This window comes from Pagrus pagrus (assembly GCF_965226575.1).
Source record: "Pagrus pagrus genome assembly, chromosome: 3".
Classification (NCBI taxonomy): domain Eukaryota; kingdom Metazoa; phylum Chordata; class Actinopteri; order Spariformes; family Sparidae; genus Pagrus; species Pagrus pagrus.
The window spans coordinates 22,330,286-22,353,178 of NC_140187.1; the positions used below are offsets into that span (position 1 = coordinate 22,330,286).

The 22,893-nt window shown below is 41.7% G+C and overlaps 1 protein-coding gene across 4 annotated transcripts; it reads right to left on the minus strand.

Moving 5' to 3' along the window:
- Nucleotides 1–251: 251 nt before the first annotated feature.
- On the minus strand, nucleotides 252–22,422 carry srpk1b (SRSF protein kinase 1b). 4 transcript variants are annotated; one of them, XM_084348738.1, is made up of 16 exons: nucleotides 22,226–22,422; nucleotides 21,526–21,577; nucleotides 8,740–8,867; nucleotides 8,458–8,566; nucleotides 7,663–7,750; nucleotides 7,469–7,556; nucleotides 6,512–6,618; nucleotides 5,734–5,899; nucleotides 5,093–5,118; nucleotides 4,745–4,979; nucleotides 4,227–4,628; nucleotides 3,458–3,552; nucleotides 3,188–3,295; nucleotides 2,335–2,404; nucleotides 2,060–2,152; nucleotides 252–1,756 (listed from the first exon to the last, which is right to left on the minus strand). In XM_084348738.1, exons 1-16 carry the CDS (start codon nucleotides 22,236–22,238, stop codon nucleotides 1,572–1,574), a joined length of 1,965 nt encoding a protein of 654 aa, XP_084204864.1. In that variant the 5' UTR covers nucleotides 22,239–22,422; the 3' UTR covers nucleotides 252–1,571. The 4 variants fall into 4 exon arrangements, with proteins under 4 accessions (XP_084204864.1, XP_084204865.1, XP_084204863.1 ...); XM_084348739.1 differs by lacking the exon at nucleotides 22,226–22,422 and adding an exon at nucleotides 21,974–22,179; XM_084348737.1 differs by lacking the exons at nucleotides 21,526–21,577; nucleotides 22,226–22,422 and adding an exon at nucleotides 18,475–18,649.
- Between the last annotated feature and the right edge of the window lie 471 nt (nucleotides 22,423–22,893).

The following is a 22,893-nucleotide window of genomic DNA, read 5'->3' on the forward strand; positions in this document are numbered from 1 at the left end:
TTTGTAATTAGAAACGACCAGTTCCTTGTTATTTTGACAGGATCATTATCATAAATGCTAAGCAGACACTATTACAAATGTAATTTCATTCAGTATTTATCTAAACATGTTACATTCAAGAAGTGTTTAGAGTGATTTTGGTTGGACCTTAAAAAAATTTTAATTTTGTATAATGCAGGTGACAGGTACTGTAGGTAGTGATAGTTCTGGATAGAACTGTGGTGGTGATTCAAAAGGCAAATAAAATCCAGTTAGATTCTGAAAAATCTTTATTCTTAATACCTACAGAAAAAAAATTAACAATCAAATTAAGAGAGAAGACATGGACAGAAGGAGACTTTGTAGAAAAACAAGCAAAATGGTTTTGAAGGGATTCAAAGCGTTATTACATTTGTTTTTAGTACAATCTGTTATTTTCAAATCCAACACCTCTGTGTGCCCTTAGCTGAGAACGAAACCTTCGTTTTCACACAACTTGAACCGACTGGAACGTTCTTCAAGGCAATTCTAAAAAGGAGGCCGAGAAAGCTCAAACCATTCAGCTTGTGCCTTAAATCTGCACCGCTGACGGTCTCTTCAAGAAAGTGTGCAAAGAGGGAGAGACTAAAGACCGACTCTTTGGTACACTGGACTGTACTGTGGATGTGGATCCACATATGGTTTGACTGCATATGTCAGAAATGATAAAGTAAATCTGTCCTTTAGCGACTCACGCATGGAGTAGAGAAGGAATCTAAATGTTTTTCACATCATTTTGTACCAAGTGCTTTATTAAGACAACATGAGATAATGCTGCAGAATGCTGAAAAATCTGAGATTACACAGTTTTCCTGAAAAACAGATTGATTTCAGATGAGTCTCTCCGGACCTGCTGAACACTTTTAAAATGTAAATGTATGCTTTGTGATCACGTAGCTCTGCCTGTATATAAATGTACAAAGGTTTTAAGGATAAAGCTAACAGTGCTAAGAACGTTATTAGTTTCTCATCATGCCTGTTAGCATAAAACACGTATTAACTCTGAGCACTTTGCACACATTTGACAGCCAAAGGCATAAAAGCTGGCACACCTAACATGATGACCGGCACACAGGAGACAGATTCGGCTTATTACCTAAACAGTGTGCGATTTTGATGGTGATATTAACATTTCTGTTACCATCCTGCCTTCTTCTGCATTTGTAGACAAGTGCAGCCTCCTTTTAAATCCTTTATCTATAGCTAAAAATACAGAGAATTGTGTGCTGCAGAGAAAGAGCTAGAAAAAAAAAAAAAGTCCTGCGCAGCCATGAAGAAAAGAAGTCATAAATACAGGGAGAGGACCAAGAGTTCCTTCAATCACCAGTGTAATCCAAATCAGGACCAAGACTCGGCAGCAGTCTCTCTTTTTATTGTAATAATGGAAGTGTGTGTAGGTCGCCTCAGAGCCACAACAGGAGGATGCAGGCACGATGTAGTCTCATGGTCTGGCAGACATGAATGTGTTTGTTTACTGTGTTTTCAAGCCCAGGATCTTCAAACTTAATTTATCTGTTCACAATATGGAGGGTGGAGGTGTGCGCGGCTGGCCTCTAGGACGTGAGCCATGGATGGGAGAGGCACTGGGCCGCCGTGGCCCTTCTTTCGGGCACCAGGTCCAGCATGGGGAGCAGGAAGGTGCTGAAGGTGTGTGCCTCATCTTTGGACCACTCGTACTTTTCTACCAACACGTCCAACAAGCCCCACGGCTTCAGCCTGGTGATGTGACGCAGGTCACCTGGGGAAAAAAAAAATCTACATTAGCATGTTAAATACAGGTATTATATATAAATATGGCTCGATACAGATAATGTGTTTGACTTGGTTGAAATAAGTCCACTGCAGCACCTCTATGAACCGGAAATAACTGCACAAAATCTCATTTTCAAGCTCTGTCCTCAAACTGAGCAGATGGCCGTTCCCCAGAGCCATCAGGTGTTCAGTCTGAAATAGTAACTTCTGCCGGAAATACCCGAGCATATTCTAAGAGCTCAACTGGATTTAGTTAGCAGACAGCTGGTGGCAGGGTGGCAGTGTTTACCTTTCTTGGTGAAAAACTCCTTTGAGTATTTGCCTGCCAAGATCAGCTTCCGAGGAACTTTACCCAGCAGCTCGATGATCAGCGCTATGTGATCTACAGGGAGGAGGAAAAACACACAAACACAGATGATCAAGTACCACGGCAAACAGTACCATTTCGATAACTCGCTCCATAGCATTCATAATATGAAGTCTATAACTTTCCACATGAATCTGACATTCACAATGCCGTTGGAATAATCCTTAATTAAAACCAAATGTTTTAGAGGCACTAACCTTCATCTCTGGAGTAGTCTTCTCCAGAGTGGGGTTCAAACAGATAATCTCCAGTGGCAAGCTCGAAGGCCTGAGGAATAAACACAAACACACACATGAACTCAGTAACTGGTAGATTCATAGGTTTAATGAAACACAAGTCAGGTCAAAACCTAGAAACTATCTTTCCTTTCTTGTTTTGTTTGTCTTTATCTTAAAGGACACTTAATATGCTCATTTTAAGGTTCATAATTTATGTTGGGTTACTTCTAGAAAAGGTTTACATGCTTCAATGTGTTTAAAAAAAAACACATCAGTTTTCTCATACTGCAGCACTGTATCCCCCCCTCTGTCAATCACATCTAAAGCACTTTGAAATGCATTTTGATTGGTTTGAAAGGTGCCACATAAACAAAGTTTGACTGACTGATTGATTGAAAGATGGTTTTACAGCTCCACTTGTGTTGCCGTAGAGCTATATTTTGTTCATTAGCTTCACAGATCCTTTATCTCATGTCCTCCACGTGCACACTGACACTGATACACGTTTCTGCCAAATACAGTAACAGTGTGGGTGGGGATCATGCCTTTAAAAAGTAGCAATGAGTCAGTAAAAGGGGAAAAGTAGAAAGCTGATGTGAACAATCCATGTTTCCAAAACATTAAACAAAGGCTTTGCAAATGTTTTATGGGGTAAGAAGTACATGCAATGTTTGTAAGACAATAAAGGACACACACTGTGTTTTAATGACAAATTAATAATAAACTTGTGTTCAGTTACAGTAAAAAAAAATTCTCTTTCCAGTCATTGTTAATGACCAGCTCCTTATAGTTCTACAGGTGCCCTGAGTGTGTGCATGCGTGTGTTTTTTACCATGCATGCCGTGCTCCAGATGTCTGCAGGTGTACTGTATCCGGCTCCTGTCAGCACCTCAAGAGAACGATACTGCCGCGTCTGGATGTCGTCTGTGAAATGTTTGTGCTGCAAGAAGAGAAGAGAGAAAGCCTGAATGCTGAGGCACACGGTAACAGTTCAGCTGGTGTTCACACAGTGCTGCTTTTTGAATTAGGTGACGTTTGAAACACAGGTAAATTTCACAGTGGTCATTGAAAAACAAAAGTGCTAACGTATATTTGCACTCACCACCCAGCAGGCGTTGCCCAAGTCAGCAATCTTAACCTGCAGCTTGTCAGCATTAGCAGGCTCCAGGGGGTCTACTAACAAACTGCCTGATGCATCTGTTCAAGACAGGAGAGGAGAGAGGGAGAGAATCAGGGAGAAGAATTACAGAAAATGCCAGTAAATAATATTTTGCGAAATAATAATAAAACATTTGTTCAACCAAACAAATCCTCCTGTTTTATCCCCTTCATAATAATAGTGATGATTATGTAAACTGAAACCGGGAGATGTAACAGTCTGGTGGAGGCCGTTACTGATGTTATGGGATAGTCTATATGTATTGGCCTTAATAGCACCTTCTCTCTGATGCAGCCTGCTCACCTCCAGCTCTCACTGAAAACTGTACAGCCCATGTCGACTGTGCCACTCGAGTTGAAGCTACACTGAAGGTTTGTTTCTCATCATGTAATGTGCTGTTAAATGTGATATTAGATCCTTGTGCAAGCATGAAAATATACTGTATACTCCATAACAAAACCTGTGCGACGGTATGTTTACATATCTGGCCTTCAGCATGAATACAATACACTCATGCAACCTGAACATTTTTCTTTTCTCGTGGCCAATGAATGCGTACAGAAAACATTCCATGTCTGCGTCAGTGGGCCATCCAATCACAGTGGGGGTAATAATATGCCAAAAGGGAGAAACTTGATGTTCTCTGCAAGCAAGTGAAAAATAAACTGCATATATTGGAAATCAAATACTGTCATCCCTAGATTTAACTAACCATTACTGCTGTCTTCTTCTTCATCCTCTCTTTTGGTCTCCCCGCGAGTGTCCATCTTCTCCTCCTTGTCCCCCTCCTTCAGCTCCACAGTGACAGAGTCTGGGCTGACAGAGGCAGGGAGATGCTGCGGGTCCTCAGATGAACCGTTACAGGTCTGTTGCTCATCTTTGTTACCTAACGTGTCCTCAGCCTCTGAGTTACTTTCTGGTCGGTTTGCGTTCAGTTGGTCCTCCTGCTCCTCCGTCGACAGCTTGGTCCCTTGTACCTCCTGGCTGCTCTCGCTCTCCGGTGTGGAGGCGTGTCCGTTGCAGTTCACCTCCATCCTATTGTCATCCTCGGCTGCATTCTCTTTGCTTTCATTTTCCTCTGGCGCCTGCTGGGGCTGCTCATCAGGAGTCGAGTCTGTGGGTGTGAGTGTGGATGAGTCAGCTTCCAGCACAAACCAGTGGTTAGCACCCATTCCAATTTTTTAAACCAATAAAAACATCTCTTAAACAATAGCTCAACTGGTCACTCACCTGTGATCGTATGGCTGGCAATGTCCTGCAGCGTGGCAGACATGGAGAGGGTGGCTGAGGACGTTGCATCTTCGGTGGTCTCTGTTGTCGTTGTCTCTTCATCATCCTCCTCTTCTGCACCTCCTTCAGGTGTTGCCCCTCCCTCCATATCCTGAATCCTCTTCTCCAGTAGCTCTGCCTGCTTCTTTTGCTTCTTCTTCATCTTCTTCTTTTTGTTCTTTGACATTTTGGCCATCTTGGGAAAGTGGAGAGAAAAACAGACAAAGAAAAATATGTGTTCTGACTCGACTCTAAATGTGTTTTGTCCTCAGATCATTAGATGTGGTTAAATAAATAAACATAACTTACTGGTTTGGAAACTGGGGCTGTACTCACTGTTGGAAATATTAGAGGATTACATTAGTGAACAACATATGTGGTATATCCTTCGCCTTTTCATAATTAGCATTCTGTTCGGGTGGCTGAGTTGATTCACACCAAGCTGTACTAATAGTCTGTGTCTGCAGCGGCACTCGGCTCAGCGGGAGTCACACACTCCTCTGAGCATGCTGGTAATTTCCATAACCAATCCAGCAGTGAGTCATACCGACATGCAGCTAAGAGCTCCTCTTTTATTAGAATCCTCAGCGTGATTTAAAGTCAAAACGCACAAGTTTCTCAACACACACACACACACACACACACACACACACACACACACACACACACACACACACACACACACACACACACACACACACACACACACACACACACACACACACACACACACACACACACACACACACACACACACACACACACACACTTTGGAAGAGCTGGAGAATCTGCATATTTGCAACTGATCAAATTTACTGGTTTTAATGCATCATGTGTCAGTCAAACACTGAAAGGCACTTGACCTGTAAACCTCTTTGCTGTCAGCAACGTGCCGATCAAACAGTGAAAAAGATGCTTAGCAGAGTGCTGAGGGAAACAAAGGTTTTGACCTGCAGAACCGGAGGGAGGTGCGGCGCCAGTCTTCTGCCACTGCGTAGCTTCAGCAGCCATTTTCTTGATGTAGGGCTCATTGACAGTCAGCAGGATGTTCTCTGGTTTGATGTCTGTGTGGATGATCTTGCACTTGGTGTGGAGGTAGTCTAGACCCTGGAGAACCTGCAGCGCAGAGAAGTCAGAATGAGTTCTGCTGGGAACAGTACAATGCATCACTCTCCAACGATCTCACAACTGAGCCACGATAAGCCAAACACTTCTGATGTGTCTCCTGCTTCGTATAAAAGCAGGCAAAAGGGTAATTCCACCAACTTTACACATTAAACTGTGATTACCGTTCTACCTCACATGTGAAAAAGTAGCATAAAGCCTTTTCTGTCTCCAGAGGAAGGCTGCACATAACCTCAAAATTGTCTCCAATGTAACTCAGTGGCCAAGTTGCACTGTGGGTAATGTAGGCGGCCAAGTTTTGGAGGAAGGAAGAACGTGTACATGCTTTGTACACGTTCTTTATTCACCTACATTACCCACAATGCAACTAAGCCACTGAGTGACATCACTGGAGGCAGTTTATCAGATTATATGCAGCTTCCTCTGGAGCCACAAAAGGCTTTATGCTACTTTTTGCACACATGAGGTAGTATTCTTCAGTAAAATTGGTGGAGTTACCCTTTAACTTTGACACCCTACTCAAACCAAAACATGCAATCATTCTTTTTCCTGGCATTAATGATAAGTGACATTTTAAAGATATTTGTTTTAGCTGAACAGTACCTGTCGTATGATGCTTTTAACACAGGGCAGGGGGAGGCCCTGATAGTTGGACTTGATTATCCACTTCAGCAGGTGATATCCCAGCACCTCGAAAACCATGCACACATCTAAAGAAATACGAGGTCAAGGTAATACAGCACAGCGTCACAAATGACTTGGAGTTTGCTCAATCTACAGCAGACCTAAGCCAGTAAATGTATTGTGTACACGCATGAAAACATTTTTTTCTTGATTAAAAGCCAATCATCTTTTCGTATTGTGTGGCAGCTGCTTTAAAAAGTACAAGAACTTGCATTTGGAAAATGTAACTACATTTTCCACCAGCCGAGTTTGACTGACTGAAACTGATAAAAGTGAGTCTTTCAGTAGACACGATAAAGTTAACTTCATTTTCCAGAGGATGTCTGGGCACATTGCCTGAACACACAGCTGTAGACTGGTTGGCGTGGGAGAGACTGTGCATCCTGGGGGTGTAATAATATTGCTGGACAATTTGGACTGCCAAATGACGGCACTAATTGTATTTTGTCACTGCTGTTTGCATTCAAACTCTGTATTTTTGGTAGAAGTCGAAGTAGAAGTAATGTGGCCTTCGAGCACAATAACAAGGATGAGCTCAATTAATTTGCAGCCTGACGGGGCGCAGTCTTATCCTTGAGTGTTTGACACTAAAGTAGCTATTTGGCCCGGAATGAGTGTAATCAGTATGTCAAATCCATCGCACTGAGACAGCAACAGTCGGGAGGAGAAAATGGAAGGACACCAAGCTTTTAAGTTGCTGTTGTAGCATTGTTCACTTCCTTTAAAGATAATGTTAATCATCAGCTGCACAGTCAGAGGACTGGTCTGTATGCTATGCACCATTTTAAAGGCACTCAATTTTTAGAGTGTTAAATGTATGTTTTTTGTTGTTTAGGTATACATGAACTTGAAAGTTTCTTTCTCAACAGAGGATACGAGTCCCATTCATGCCAGAAATTTTGAAGTCGTCTAGAAGCTGCACCACTCTCTCTCTGTTGGGGTCACTTGGATCTGTGTTTCTCACCTGGAAAATAAACACACGCAAACAAGGTTGTGACAGATGTGGCACTGGAATAACTGGAGTATGAGCCAGTGTGAAAATATCTCAACGTGATGACCGGCTGACTTACGGATTTGAGCAGCTTGATCTCATCCAGAGCCGTCTCTGTGTAATGTTCGGCACTTTTTACAACCTTCATTGCCACAAAGCGCTTCTCCCTGAAAAACACACATAAAATCAGCAATTCAATTCATATCAACTGTAGAAATTAATGATGCACAGTAAATATTGAACCAAAAAGTTCAAAAAGCGGCCCGATGTTGGGAATTTTATTTTATCAGCTATTTATCAGGATCTGTGAAATTCTAGCTGATAAATAGAGATGATAATATGAAGCCAAATTGCTTTCATTGACATTACAAGCGCAGCTGTACACACACATACAGTACGTGGTGGTATGCACCTTTAAAGTTGGTTTGTGATCTGCCAATAAACATAGAAGGGGAGGAGGATGAGGAGGAGAAGAAGCAGACACAGAACAGGACAAAGAAGAAGGGTTCAGAAAGGAGGGAGTCTACGAGCTTTAACACAAAAACTTTTTTTCAGAGCTCTGGAATATTAAATCATATCTTTGCTCACAACATCTTAGCCTTTCTTTCTCAGGTGTGCAGATACTACAGGCTAGGAACTTACTTTTAAAATACAAAAATGTAAAATGATCAGACATTGTTATCAGCCGTGAGAGGCAGGTAATTATCGCTGAAAAGAAATCCATATTTTGCAATCCTAATAGAAACATCTGCTCTCTAAGTGAATATATCCACACAGCACTCCTTAGCTTCTGTTAGAGATCCAGACTCTATTTCAAACCCTTTTTTCTGGATCTATTACAGAACACATGTTCAAGTTTAGGAACAAATCTTACTGGATGTCCCAGGCCAGCCACACGGTGGAGAAGTGCCCCCAGCCCAGCTTACGGATCACATGGTATCTCCCGTTGAACAGATCTCCAATCTTCACATGGTGATATCCACCTGAACGAAGAAAGATGCAGATAAACTCAAACGATGTTTTATCAGTGTGCTATCAATGACAATACCCACAAGTACCTATTTCTGTCTGTGAGTGTACTAATGCTGTTTAATTGGCATGCATATGCACACAGGTCTGATATATGAAGAGCGAAGAAGAGTAAGAAATGTTCTACCCCTGCAGTAGTCGTTGGGGTCCTCCTGCTCATCGTCATCAGAGCCTAGGATCTCCTCGTCCTGCTCTGGGAGTGGAGAGTCTGCCTGGCCCGGCTGAGAGCCGCCTCCACGGCCGTGAGGTTCTGGTCTGAGGGTGGAGGAGAGGGGGGTAGAGTAGAATTAAAATGACGAGATAGGGACATAAGCAACACTGAGAGGAAAGAGTTAACATCCAAGACTGTGGCTTCTACGATATATGTAATTTTCAGAGTCGAGGCATTTTATCAAAAAGCTTACAGTGCAGTTTCATCCAGAGAAACTCATAAGCGATACAGTGGATAAGGATAAATTCTCATTTCACAAAAGTACAAGCAAGCAAAGATCAGGAGGCAGTTTGACAAATCTGTAATGATAGAAGAGTCTTGTAAGCACAAAGGGACGGAGAAGAAAGCGATGAGAAAAAATAAAAGAAAGTGCAGAGGAAACAAAAAGGTGAGCATTTGATAATAAAAAAAAGATGCTTTTATGGCTGTGGAGAGTGACAATGCTCTAGTATCTGTCACTGATATGAGACCAGTTGCATCCCGAAAACTAAAAGCTAATATCCAGTAATGATAGCAACTATGTCTAGACAGAAAAATATCATGATTTTATTTGAAACACTGAACCATTTTGTGATTGTTTCTGCCCTAAAAATCCTGACAGCATCTGTTTCTCTCAGTAATCTGTTTTGATAAACCCCTTTAAATGTACTAGTTGTGCATTTCTATAGTCAATAGAATTAAAGTGCTAAAAATGCATTTATGGTTATGGAATACATACAAAGCCGGGTACAGATACACTGTTCGCCTGTGAAGGGCACAGGACCACTGCAGTACAAAAGTGGATCAGACCAGCCGAGTGTCCTGGTTAGGAGAGCATGCTGCAGAGCTCATAAATCGTTTCTCACCTCTCCTCTTCCCTCCTATCTTGAGAATCTAAAGTCATGCTAGCTGTTTAAGGGGAAAAAATGGTAGCCTGCACTGAAAGAAAGAAAAATTTGACTTGGCGACAGAACATTTTTCCTTTTAATAACCATCTCCCCGACTGTAACGAGAGAGCATTAAAGCCTCATAATACTTTACTACAGCCGATAAAATCTGAGTTTTCTCCTAAAATATGCCATAAAATCTCCTTTTCAACTTTCTATCTATCTATCTATCTATCTATATAGATAGAGAGAGAGAGAGAGACAGACAGAGAGAGAGACAGAGAAATGATGTTGTGTTTATAGTTATTTATACATTTTTATGTATATACATAAACAAACAACATCATATCTCTTCTCTATATATTACTTTTTAAGAAGTTAACAGTTCTTAAATTTAAAGCTTTATTAAGCATGAATTACTTCCATTTCTGTACCTCCATTGAGACACATTATTGCACCGATACAACGTATTATATATGACTCTGGAGTGGAATTTGTATTCATTTAAAAACAGTGTGGATGAGTCAGATAAGTACATTTTAAAGCTCGACAATCTGTGGTTTCAATCATCTTCACATTTACTACCATTGGTTTAGCAGGAATTAAGGACATGTGTGATTTATTCCTCTTCAAACACACCTGCTGAGGCTGGAGCATCACCACAAAACCAGCACTAACAGTATAGTAACAGTATTAAACTCCTTCAACCAAGACCTAATATCATTAAACATTAACTGTATTGTTGAATAACTGATGGTGAGTCCACAATGCTTAAATGAGCATGCTGTGTTGTGTGAAGTTAAACATGTTGGACTCAATTATTAAAACCAACACTCCAGTTGTTCATGCTGAACAGTTCACTGGGGTATTAACGAGAAAAAGACTCACAGACAAGACTCAAGTCAGAAATCAAACAAGTGCAACCAGTGCTCTGGAGGAGAGCATCCAGCTTATCCATTAACTCTGGGAACCCAACATGCTCTACGTCGAGCTGAAGATCTAAATGACGCGTTTCTAAATAAACTGAAAAGCTTCTGGTTTGTTACACTGACTTCAGTCACGGTGCTGTCCGTGGTGCTGAAAGAGGAGACCGCTCTGTCTCAACCAATGAGTAAATGCTGTCACCTGTAGTACAATTTTAAGAATACAACAAGAATACTGCATTATTCTCAAAGGTTTTGTGAAAATTCAATTAGTGGCATGAAAAGCTAAACTAGGGCATGTTTTAGATGTCTCCCTGCCTGATAATGACCCATTCATTTGATTCAAGTGTGTTGGAGAGCAGAGAAACAACTAAAACATGCAGGACAAAGGCCCCAGGACCAGGACTGAAAAACACTGGACGAGGGCATGTGTTTGTGTTTGTCTAACACATTTGTGTACTGTGTGTTAAGCACAACAGCATTTAAGGTGATATACTTCTCACAATGGTCAGAAGAGTGGGAGGAGGCAGGCCTATGTGGACACTGCAGCAGCGTGTGTGTTTGTGTCGACTCGCTGTCGGAGGAAAGAGAGAGCGGGAAAGCTCAGCTAGTATCAGTATCAATACTGGGGAAAATGACTACCGAAACAATTTCAAATATTCAGTATTGATATTTTATCAATCATTTGATATTTCTGACAACACTAGAGGCTATCTTAAGAAATTTCACTCCATGCTTCCAGGAACACCTCTCACACGTTGGATTGCCTTGATTAGCACCTTACAAACCATACGGCCAAGCTGCTTTCACAGCAGCTAAAACGTTGCCTGACCACAGACCACTGTACAAACACTCCTGTGTCAACTCTGAGTATAAATATTCAGCCATCTCATCATGAGCCCTTATGATGCTTCATTGTGTTACTGCAGACGGCTCACGGAGCACTGTGGAGGTAAGAACAGCTAACAGCTTCCAGCAAGAAACCCTGCTCTCTGCATGCATCGCAGACAGATGTTTCCCCTCGCAAGACAACATTATTTTACTTCACACTGTTTGAAGACTCAAATATACACACGGTGGCCTAACATACAAAATCTCCCGAGCCATCCACAAAGCACATCAGTCCTTCGTGCTACATGGGGTCAAACTGTGAACAGAGGGTGGGGAGGCTGAGGAGGATTTGGAGCTAATTAAAGCAAGTGCATATGATCTCTTAAGCTGTGAGAGGTCGAAGCAGCTGAATTTGTCACTTATAAACTCTGGAGAAAACTGTTTACTGACTTCTTACATTGGAATTTGACTGGAGTGGCTGCAAAACATTGGTTTGATTACTTTGGTTGAGGATACTTTGATGTAATCTATGTTAAAGTCATTAGGATTAGAATCGACTAGCTAATCACTTCATTGGCTTAAATCTGAGCAGAGAGACTACCGACCGCGGTTGCATTTCAGCAAAACATGCTTACAAAATTAAACACCCTCAGCTGCCTGCTGAACTCAACTGTTTGGTACCATTTCTGAGGGGGGAAAAGGTCATCAACAAGCCGAGCTGAAGTCAGACTTGGAGACATTAATCAATAATTAGGTAATTTGCTATTTTGACAACAAAGTGTTTGGAGCAACTTCTGAATCGGGTATGTGTGCTTTAATATTTCCACATAGCATCCAATAATATTTCCAAATATCAGCCACTAATATTGGCCTGATGATCTATCTGGCTCATATATCTAGGACACAAAGATTTGATATTTATTCATTCTGTGATTATTCATCTTCACATTCACCCATCTGCTGTGAGATTTTTCTCTCAGTTCTCCAAAAAGAAAAGGTGTCACCGGAGCAGGCACACTCGCAACTTTTCATGTGCTCAGAATGAGTTCAAGCAAGAGAGTCTGCAGTATTTAAAGTGAGTGGGCAGCAAAATTGCATCAATGTTTAAAGTTGGAAATTACATTATAGTACTGCAATTACTTGAAGACAGATATACTGCCGTCAGTCTTGACTGTGATTGTGGCTGCGCAATTTCAATTTCTTGCGAGAACATTGTCCGCCCACACACACTGTGTGGCAAAGGTGAAACAACATTACATTTGTTCATTTACTTGCATGCACACACACTGTACGAATTTAGCAAAACATCACTTTCATCCTTTATCCCTCCCACAGCTTCAAAAGTCAATGAAAATCTTCTATCATTCCCTTCTCAAACGCTGCAAAACTAAAAAAATTTGTATTATTCATTTTTTTAAATTCCCAACCTGAACACCATGCTGGTACAGACAAGGTCAGTCAGCACATTTTTTTGTTAAAATGTGATTGTACATCTGTTGTATTTATAAACTTCGGTGCCAATACCATCACAAGTGGATACCTTCACACATCACATTTTCATGACTTGGCTGGATAGTGGACATAAATGAAGAGGATAAAATACTTGGCCTTCAGAGGATAACACAATTACATAAAAAGTACAAAAAAGTGTATTTTTAACTAAAGATATACTAAAAGGTTGAGAGAATAAGAGTTCCGTCATTAAGAGTCGAAGGTTTAAAGGAGTCCATGTAAAGATTTGCAGTAACTGACATGTATTAATCACTTTTGTAATGGCTTTATGTCAGCGGACTGTAATGTGACAATCCCCGTCTCTCTCGGTTGTCTATACAAGACTGTGGACAATTTGTTTAAGTTGTTTAATGCTGCTGGACTGTGGATTTCTTTGTGAAGGACCCGGGTCGGATACTGCGCGACAGACCAAAAGGATGTGACTTTATGCACCTTCTCCAGTGCCTCGTCTCGGTGCGTCTTTGGCAGAGAGCAAGAGTGGCTATCGTTAGTTAAGAAATGGAGCTGCTAACATAAACTAAGAAACTTCCAGCACAACACAGAAGTTCCACAGAGCTCAGCTAAAAAACTGACACATGAACCTTCGATCCCAGGCCAAAGGAACATTATTATTATAATTTTTCAGTAACTACAGAGCAGAAAAAGAGATAGACTGACAGAATGGTGGAGGGTGAATGGGGCAGAAACAATTAGCATATATTAACATAAAACCTAGATTTTGAACCCAACAAGAGCACTCACACATGTTGTGCCACAAGACAGCAGATATTCATGCCTCTCAAGATCATGAATGCAAGTTTTTTTTTCTGACTGCGGCACATGGACTTGGCCATAGTCAGATCAATGTCCTCTGATCCACAGACAACATGAACATGAACAGAAAGCAGGATACTTCAAGGACTTCTGCAGCACTCCAGAACACCTGGAGCTGTCTCAAGGCAACCTCTAACTGTCTGTAGCTGTCACGCCTGCCCACACTCCCTCACAGGCACACACACGCACCCTGCTCTTACCTGCAAGATGCACGGATGCCCATGGGACGTGATGGAGGGGAAGAGGACAGGAGAGAGTGCAAGTGTTAAAAAAATCTCTTACTCCATCCGCCAAGAGGAAAAAAAAGCAATTGAGAACCAAAGGAGGAAAAGGGAGAAGAATGGATAGTGAAAAGTAGAGAGAGAGAGAGAGAGAGAGAGAGAGAGCGATCAGTGCTGATGACTGAAAAGCCGAGATTACAGAGGAAGGGGGTGGCAAACAGAAGAGAAGAGGAGGAGGAAAGAGGACAGCAGGGAGCAGAGTGCAGGGAAGGAAGAAGAGAAAGAGGAGGAGAAATGTAGAAGCTCTGCTGTAGGCTGAGTCCTGGAGCACCACTGCACTCGCTGACTCCCTCGCTCACTTTTCCTCTCACTCTCTCTCCCTCTCTCTGTCTGACCGAGAACTCTCCTTGGCTGTCGTCAGCCTCTGGCCCGCCCCCTTCACTGACAGCTTGGAGATGATTGGGTGATGCAGCCCAGCACTGCATTGCAGGTGAGGGACGACATCAGCCAGCAACCGCCCCCCCTCCTCCTCCTTGTCTGACAAACAACACGCTTTCCTCTTGCCTCTTGCCCCCCTGTCTGTCCATCATCGTCATCACCCCCATCTTGTTCGCCTGCCAGTCCAACAATGCTAATCAGAGTGTTTGTTGTACACTCATTATTTCCCAGCCTCTGGAGGGTCTGCTTTTCATGTTAAAGTTCTAGGTGGCCCTTGTGATGTGTTTCTACTTCACAATTTTAGATGAATGAAATTAGATTAATTATTAAACTGGCAACAGACAAGTTATTTTGCATTAATGTATCATTATCAAGTCGATATTGATCACACAACGTAATAGCGATAGAAAAATGACACCAGCATTTGAATTGGTTGCCTACAAATCAGCTTTAAATGTGCGATTTTGTTCGATGGCGGGCACGCAGACTCCCGGGAGAATGTAGGCAGACTGGCACCATTTCTATCTGCTTTCACGTCTCTATTTTTACACTAAATGAATGAGTAAACTCACATTTTTTCCTGTGTTGTTTGGAGTTCCTTAAAAAACTTGTTCTCAATGTTTTTGGTTTTTCAATCTGTAAACAATCCCTGGCCACACATTGTAAAGGACAACCCCACACCAATGCAGTCTCCTGGGAAAATGAAGGCAGACTGGCAGCCTGGCACCATTTCTATCTGCTTTCACGTCTCCATTATGGACTAAAGGGAGGAGTAAACTCATGTTTTGTCCTGCGTTGTTGAGAGTTGTTACAATCCATTGCCAAACATTATAAAAAAGGACAATCCTGCACCACTAGAATCATGTGCCAAAAATGATCGAATTACTTTTTTAAAAATTAGTTTTTCACTCCCATTTCACCTTTAAAAACAACTGAAAAGAGTTGCTGAAGGCAGCATGTGACCTCTGACAACAACATGGACCTCATTTTCTTATCAGTGCTTTAGTCATTCACTAACTACGTTCCTTTTCTTTGTTCACTACACAGAGGTTAATCTTTGGTCCTCCTTTAGAGCCAATGTCAAACACCAAGGCTCTTATTGTGAGGATCAAGTACAATGTGAGTATGTTTGTCATTCAAGGTTTGCGAGATATGTAATTAACGTTAATCTTTTTGTTATCGGGGATATACAAGTTGGCAAATTAAATTGACCAATAAATGGTCAATTTACACACACACACACTTCTGCATAAAAGCAAATGCCAGGTGCAGACATGCTCTGGTATACAGAGTAATCAGGTCAACCCAGTCCATTCTATTATTAAGTGACGAGCAGCACTTTCTCTGGAGAATTACCAAACTACCTTGTGTAAATACTCACACTAAAGCCAAGAATACAAGACCACATAGACACACACAGACTCGCAAAGTGAGAACATTACCATCCCACGCTGTCGCAGCTGGTAGAAATTAAGTGAAGGAGAGAGCTTCCATGTTGCATTTGTGAAAAATGATATTAACTGTAACCTTCAACAACAACAACACTACCACTGACAAAATCTAAAATAGTCCCTCCTCCAATTTTGAAAGCTTTGCACATTTAAATTTTGCTCAAATATTATACTGCATACTGTGAACTTTTGGACATTCCCTGATCAATACTTTTCTCATTCCTGGACTAAAATATACAGCTAACTTATTTTGTTTAGTTCATAAAATTTTTATGCACTTTCTTGTCAATTTTTTATTCATACTACAGATCTTGCTTTTTATCTTTACATCTTTTTTACTTACTATGTTTATTGTTATGCACCAAAGCACCAAGGCAAATTCTTCATATGTGAAAACCTACTTGGAAATGAACCGGATTCTGATTCACTTTCACAAAATATTTCATAACTTTCACACCTCCTCAAAATATTTTTCAAAGCTGGTTCTGAAACTGTCCTGCACACAAAGGGCTGAATAAATGGTCTAACTGCAGCCTGGGCCACATTTCGCAATGGGAAAGTGATTGTGCCAATGAAATCTAATACAGGACCACAAGCACTTGACATCTCCATCACTCCTGTGCACACATCTGACATGACAGAGTGTGTCAGTGTCTCCTGCTTTCTCCTGGCTGTATTGTTTCCACCCATCCAGCCCTATTACATCTCTAGAACAAAATAAACAAGGACAGAGGAAGAGGTGCTCTTGGGGATGGCGAGTGGCCAAAAAGTTGACGACGTCCTCCTCTCCTCTCCTCTTCCCCTCCCTTCAGATAAAATCAATGCCAAGTGCCTGAGCAGCAGAATGAAACAGCAGCACTAGGTAACTATAATGAGGGTGCAATGCACACAAAGTGAAAATGAGTGTGCTGCAGCACCTTTACTTCAGGACCCCAACACCTGCTGAAAGTACGCACATTAGAGCAATGATACCCTGACCATGACAGGCTGGGCCTGGTTCCGACAAAAATTTAGAACAATGTTCAGGTCGGGTCCAGTCACTTCAGTAGTAGTTACTGCCTGGATGTAACTCAACAGTGCACATGTCTGTACTATACAGGCAGGCTGTAACCATGGTAACAAATGCATGACAGGGTAATGCAAACTCAATGCTTCAGCTTACATCAACTGTGCCGAGCTTGACTTGAGTTCGGATTTTGAAAACAGAAAGCCTGTCGAGTTTGGGTTAGGCTTGTTATTATTCTCTCAGACTCGGGTCCGGACAGAAAAATGGGGCCAAGAGGCACTCAAATGCACATGTCATGCAAGTAGACATGATTTTATTGACCTGTTAGATAGCATGCCACTAAGATGTACAAATAAATAGATACCGAATCAAGAGTTCGATAACCATTTTTATGGGATCATAACAACAAATGTGTTTTTATTGATATATTCTGGTGGCCGATATGTCAATATCAACATTTTTTTTCTCCCCAAAATATCCTATTGGCTGCAATAATCCAGTATTGGTTGGGTTCTACAAAAATAGAGACAGAGTCTCATGTTTGCAGTACGGTTTAATGTATTAACTGGGCCTCCAAGCAGAAACAGTGTGATGCTCCAGTAAAAAAAAGAGAGAGGACACTACATCTTTGTACTACAGCACTGGTTCAACCACTGCAGGTTTTCCAAGTTCACAGAAAACAAACACCCTTCACAGAAACCGGAAACCCAACATCTTCACAGGCCTTTACAATCAACACGTGAAAAAACATTTACATATTTCTGCAGACTGATGGATGAAAAACAGGGGCAGCAGTTAACCTGCAGGGTGAGGACAGAGAGAGGGAGACAGAGGGACACAGAGCTGTAGTGGGCTGCAGATGATAAAAGATTTGATGGGTTATGTAATGAACCGCAGCTATGGCTGGGAGAAGAGAGGCTGGGATAAAAAAGCAAAACACAACAGAAAGCAACTGTGCTGGTAAATACTCTGCAATGCTGGCTATTCCTGTTCAGTCTCCTGAGTGTGCATGAAATACTAAAATTACATCTGAGGCACAGAGAGTCAGAGAAACAAGTGGTTTCACGTCTGAAGTGATGCCAATAAATATGATATTGCAATGCAGAAATACAGCGGGGGGAAAAAAAGGCAGTGGGCGATGAGCGCTTTCAAAAGCTGGCAGCACAAATCCACCAGGGACATCATCAGTCCTGTTCTCTCTCGCACACACACACACACACACACACACACACACACACACACACACACACACACACACACACACACACACACACACACACACACACACACACACACACACACACACACACACACACACACACACACACACACACACGAAACAGGTATTCAGGTACCTCGCAGAGCAGCAACAGTCAGCATCTGCTCCTTAATGAAAAATAGATCGGCCTATCAATAAGTCAGCTTAACTGTGTAAACACACACAAGGCTGAAAAACTCCCACCACTATCACAGATACAACAGGCAATACAGACAGGAGACAAGTCTGATTTTTATGCGTCTCTTCCTTCACCCTGGCCTCCTCTCCCTCACACACAAATACAAACATGACTTATTTCTTGCACTACTCACTTGCATGTGAGACCGCTGGCTAGCTTCACCACAGCTGTGTTGATTGAGAAGATCCAGTCCAGGAGCCACATGACCCAGAGGACCCTAGGCTAAAGCTACTGTATGTGACACACCAGTCTACGCTAAGCTGAACTTGGCAATAGATGAGTGGCACTTGGACCAGGTCTCCTCTCCTCTCCTCTCCCCTGGCTCTTCTAAATGAACGGTGGCTGCTGCGTCCTCTCAGCAAAGCACCACAACACAACCGAGCGACTGACACGAGAGTGGGAGGGAAGGAGCGTGATGGGTGTAAGGGCAAGATAGGGGGAGAGAGAGAGAGAGAGAGGAGTTGATTTATGCTTGGATGCCCGCCACTTGCTTGATGGTTATGGACAGAAAATCTGCATTTTCTCTCAGCTTTTTATAATGACAGACTTTGAAAACTGCTGCTCTGAGTCAACCCTGGACTAAACTTTAAATTACTTCACCACAACAAGAAGGAGAAACTGTAGCCTTGTGACAGCGGTAGAGATTAGCCTTACAGCTATGAGTATAAGGATGTGATGACACTGCTGTATTTAAACCAATGCGGTTATTTAAAAAAAAGAGAAGCACAGCCTTTGGCCAACCTGAGGCTATTGTAGAATGTGGTAATAGTAATAGCTGTTTTACGAAAAAAGCTGGCAGAGGAAATTAGAAAATATCAGTTATTACTCATGTACATTTAACATGTTATTATCTTGTGTGCTCCTCCAGCGAGAGTGAATGAGGATGAAGAGTGGTCAATTCAGACCCCTTCAGTTTTCAATTTGTAAGGTTGCAGTTTAAGGCTCAAACCATTTAAACTTATTTTTCCCCCTTGCAATATACACTCAAGGGGAGTGTTGGTGTTGTTAATTATTAGACTATGATCTCTTGAGGTTCAAAGTGGCTAGCTCGTTAGCATGCTCACTGCAATTGAAATGTCTTCAACACAAAACTTAATTTGTTTCATTTGTCATAACATCAACATTTTTATCTCTTCACTTACTGTAGATACTTATATCTATTTTTTGAACGTGTTAACTAAAAGTCTTACATATTGCACTGTTAAAAAGAAAAACATGAAATACTATTAAACAAGTATTCAGACCCTTAATTCAGTACTAAGTTGAAGCACCTTTCTCAGCAACTACGGCCTCAAGTGTTCTTGTCACGACAAGCTTTGCATTCCTGTTGTTACCAGGTTGGATGAGGGCTGTTGGATTGACAGTTCTCTCCAGAAATGTTTTTGTTTGTTTATCATGCAATACAAGCGGCCACTCTCCAGAGATGTTTGACTGGATTCAATGTCTTCATCATCTTGCTGGCCCACTTAAGGACATTCACAGAGTTGTCTCTAAGCCACTGCAGTGTCTCGACTGTGTGCTTAGGGTCATTTTCCCGTTGGAAAGTAAACCTTCAGCCCCTTCTGAGGTCCTGAGAGCTCTGGATCATGTCTTCATTAAATCGCTGTATTTAATGCCATAGAGTTTACCCTCAGCCCTGACCAGTGCACCAATCCCTGGCCCTCAAAAACACCCCTACTGCATGACACTGCCACCACCATGCTTCACTGCTGGGATGGTGTTTCACAGGTGATGAGCAGTGCCTGGTTCGCCTCCAGAAATGACACTTAGAATTGAGGCAAACAGTTTAATCCTTCTCTTAATCGACCAGAGAATCTTGTTTCTCACATTCTGTACCTCAGGTGCTTTTTTTTTTTTTTTTTAAAGCGATCTTTCATACGTCTTTTACTGAGGACCACAGCGACCATCAAATTCTTGGTCACTTTCTTTACCGAGGGCTTTCTCCCTAATTGTAACAGCCAAGGGTTTTCGTTTATAGAACTCTGCAGAGAATCCACACTTGATGTTTGTGTACATAAAAATGAGGAAATGTACTTGCACCAAAAAATATTCTGATTTATAAAACCAGCCGGTGCACATTTTCCTTTTACAAATCCCAGATCAACCTCATATCCCGCCCTCTCCAAATCCACATTCAACCATTTATGGCCTATGCATATTCCAATGTGCGCCTCTTTTGGTTACAGGTGCCCAAAAAAATTCCACAAAAACGGTACACCTGTGCATCCTCGCCCACAGAGCCTCGAAAAGCCTCCTCTCTCCTCTGGGAGCATTTTAGGAATTGAGACATCCTTCAATATGGCACATTGAGATCGATTTCTGGGTCACAGGCAGGAGGACGGAGGAGCGAGGTGACAAGGAGGAGGAGGACAAGGCGTTTATTTTACATTCCCTCGAGTTTTTGAACGCAGGCCAACCCTTTCTCTGCGTGAGGGTATGTTAAACAAGATTTAGCACAAGCACATCATTGGCAATTTATAGATCTCTGTAGCGGCCGAGTAACTTCCAAAATAGTAATGAATTGACAGTGTACATTTGTTTACCACACATATGCTACCATTATCACAGGAAGCTCACAGACTGAAATAAAGCCCTTTATATGTGATTGTTGTAGCGTTGAACTGATTTGTTCATATTCATATTGTCATAGCAAAATCACCCACGAGGATTTGTTATTGTTGTGTGGTTACCTTGAGGGTTATTTGACTTAAATACAAAGGCTTTTAAAAATCTAATTTGCAGAGAACAGAAAGACTCCTACCAACCTGGTGCCTTCTGTTCAAAGTCAGAATAAACTATTGTTTTCATGCCATGGATCATGTAATGTCAGACGATTTTCACAATACAACAAGTGTAACTAAATGTAGAGTTAAAAAACTAAAAATCAATGAATATCTCAATAAATCTTGCATTATAAATGTCAAGTTAAGTCATGACTTCCTTACTACCCACAACAACCTACTTGAGTGCTTAAATGTCAAAGTCCTTCCTGTACTTTTGCGTTGTTATTTTCATCATCTCTTACATTTTAGTGTAAAGCGGCTGCGAGTTAAAACATAAGATAAAATAAAATAAACGTGCCTGTACATGGCAGTTATCATGTGTACATCTCCTGCGTTGTGTTTACGGACCAGAGAGAGCAAACTGGGATATGAAAACAAGCAGCAGGTGCTCTTCAACTTACTTTTTGCCAGGTTTCCTGGGCTTCCTCTTCTTCCTTGCTTGCATTGCGAGTACTAACAGGTAGAGAAAGAAAAACAGTAAGACAATAAGCCTGGGTCGGATCTTGAAGACACTGCTCTCGGCTGTTACGGCTATATTGACATTTTAGAGAAAGAGTAAATGGTGTGCCCCGGGCTGCAGGTGTAAAAATACTCGTAGTTATGGGTTAGCTGTATTAGCAACTGTGAGTAGCTAGCAGGTACTTAGCTTAGAGTAACAGCCTCCCAAAAAGCTAAGTAAACCGGCCTGGGCGGTGTGTCGCCCCGTATGAGAGCCGTTTTAAGTTAGCTGCTAATAGTAACGTGCTGCTTTTCACTCCAACTACCAGGCAGGTTTTGTCATTTATCATGCCGAGCCATGACACACCCGCCACTAGATCCAGGGACAGTGCGGCTTCTTTTTTTACTAACCTGGATAGAAGTTTTGGTACAAACTCGTCTACGACCAGATGCTAGTCTGAAGGCTACAGCTAGCTTACTGTTAACACACATACACACACAGCAGAGCGCATGGTCTACTTTTACTTCCATCAACTGTTAGGCGGCCCGTTAGTGTCGTTAAAATCATTAGGAGTTAACTCGCCACAGAGATGTCTTCAAGAGAAGCGCGTATGTTTGAGGTAATAAGTGTAAAAATCATTTCAGAGCAGTTAACATCGTTACCTTTTCTTTCCATGCTGATAACCAGTCAGGAGCTACGCTGCGTTCAGGAACCGTTGGAAATGTCGGAACTCTAAAGTGCGCGAAAATGAACGACGAGTTTAGCTGCAGGGGGCGGAGTGTGTAGAAACTGTCAACCACAACTAATCGTATCTGTGATTTGTATATGTTATCGTTCGCGTATAGATTGAAACATTTACCACGAGAATGTGAACAGTTGTCTCATATCTGTTTTTGTAAGTACAGCATAGCAACGGTTTGGATTTACCTGTCAATGAGCACCAGGACAGAAACTGCCGCTGGGATCGCATTGTTTACACTGTTACCTTCAAATTTCCATTAAATCCTATGCGACCAAAGCTCCTGGGAATTTAAAACAACGTTTTGTGGTAAATGTGACTCAGATGTTTAAAGAAACAAAAGGAAAGTAGTGAAACTCAGTTTTATTATGGCTTTCAGTGTAAGGTGCTATATTTTGAATGTTGAATTTAACACGATCCACAACTAATCCAGAAGTATTCACATTAGAGTACATGTTTTTTGTAATCCAATGGATTATGTGATTGATAGCAAAAAATCCCATGTAATTGATATTGAGTAACGATTTAATAATCTGGCACAGTCCTGTAATGTCTGGATACAAGAAAAGCAGCTGTAGTGCTTCAAACAAT

What these genes read in the sequence shown, in the direction of transcription:
- srpk1b (XM_084348737.1), bottom strand. Translation starts at nt 18,545, where the DNA reads ATGTGGCTCCTGGACTGGATCTTCTCAATCAACACAGCTGTGGTGAAG. An exon ending in TGGCTGGCCTGGGACATCCA is followed by an intron (nt 7,751 to 8,457) that starts GTAAGATTTGTT and finishes TGTGTTTTTCAG; the next exon opens with GGAGAAGCGCTTTGTGGCAA. An exon ending in AGATCAAGCTGCTCAAATCC is followed by an intron (nt 7,557 to 7,662) that starts GTAAGTCAGCCG and finishes TTTATTTTCCAG; the next exon opens with GTGAGAAACACAGATCCAAG.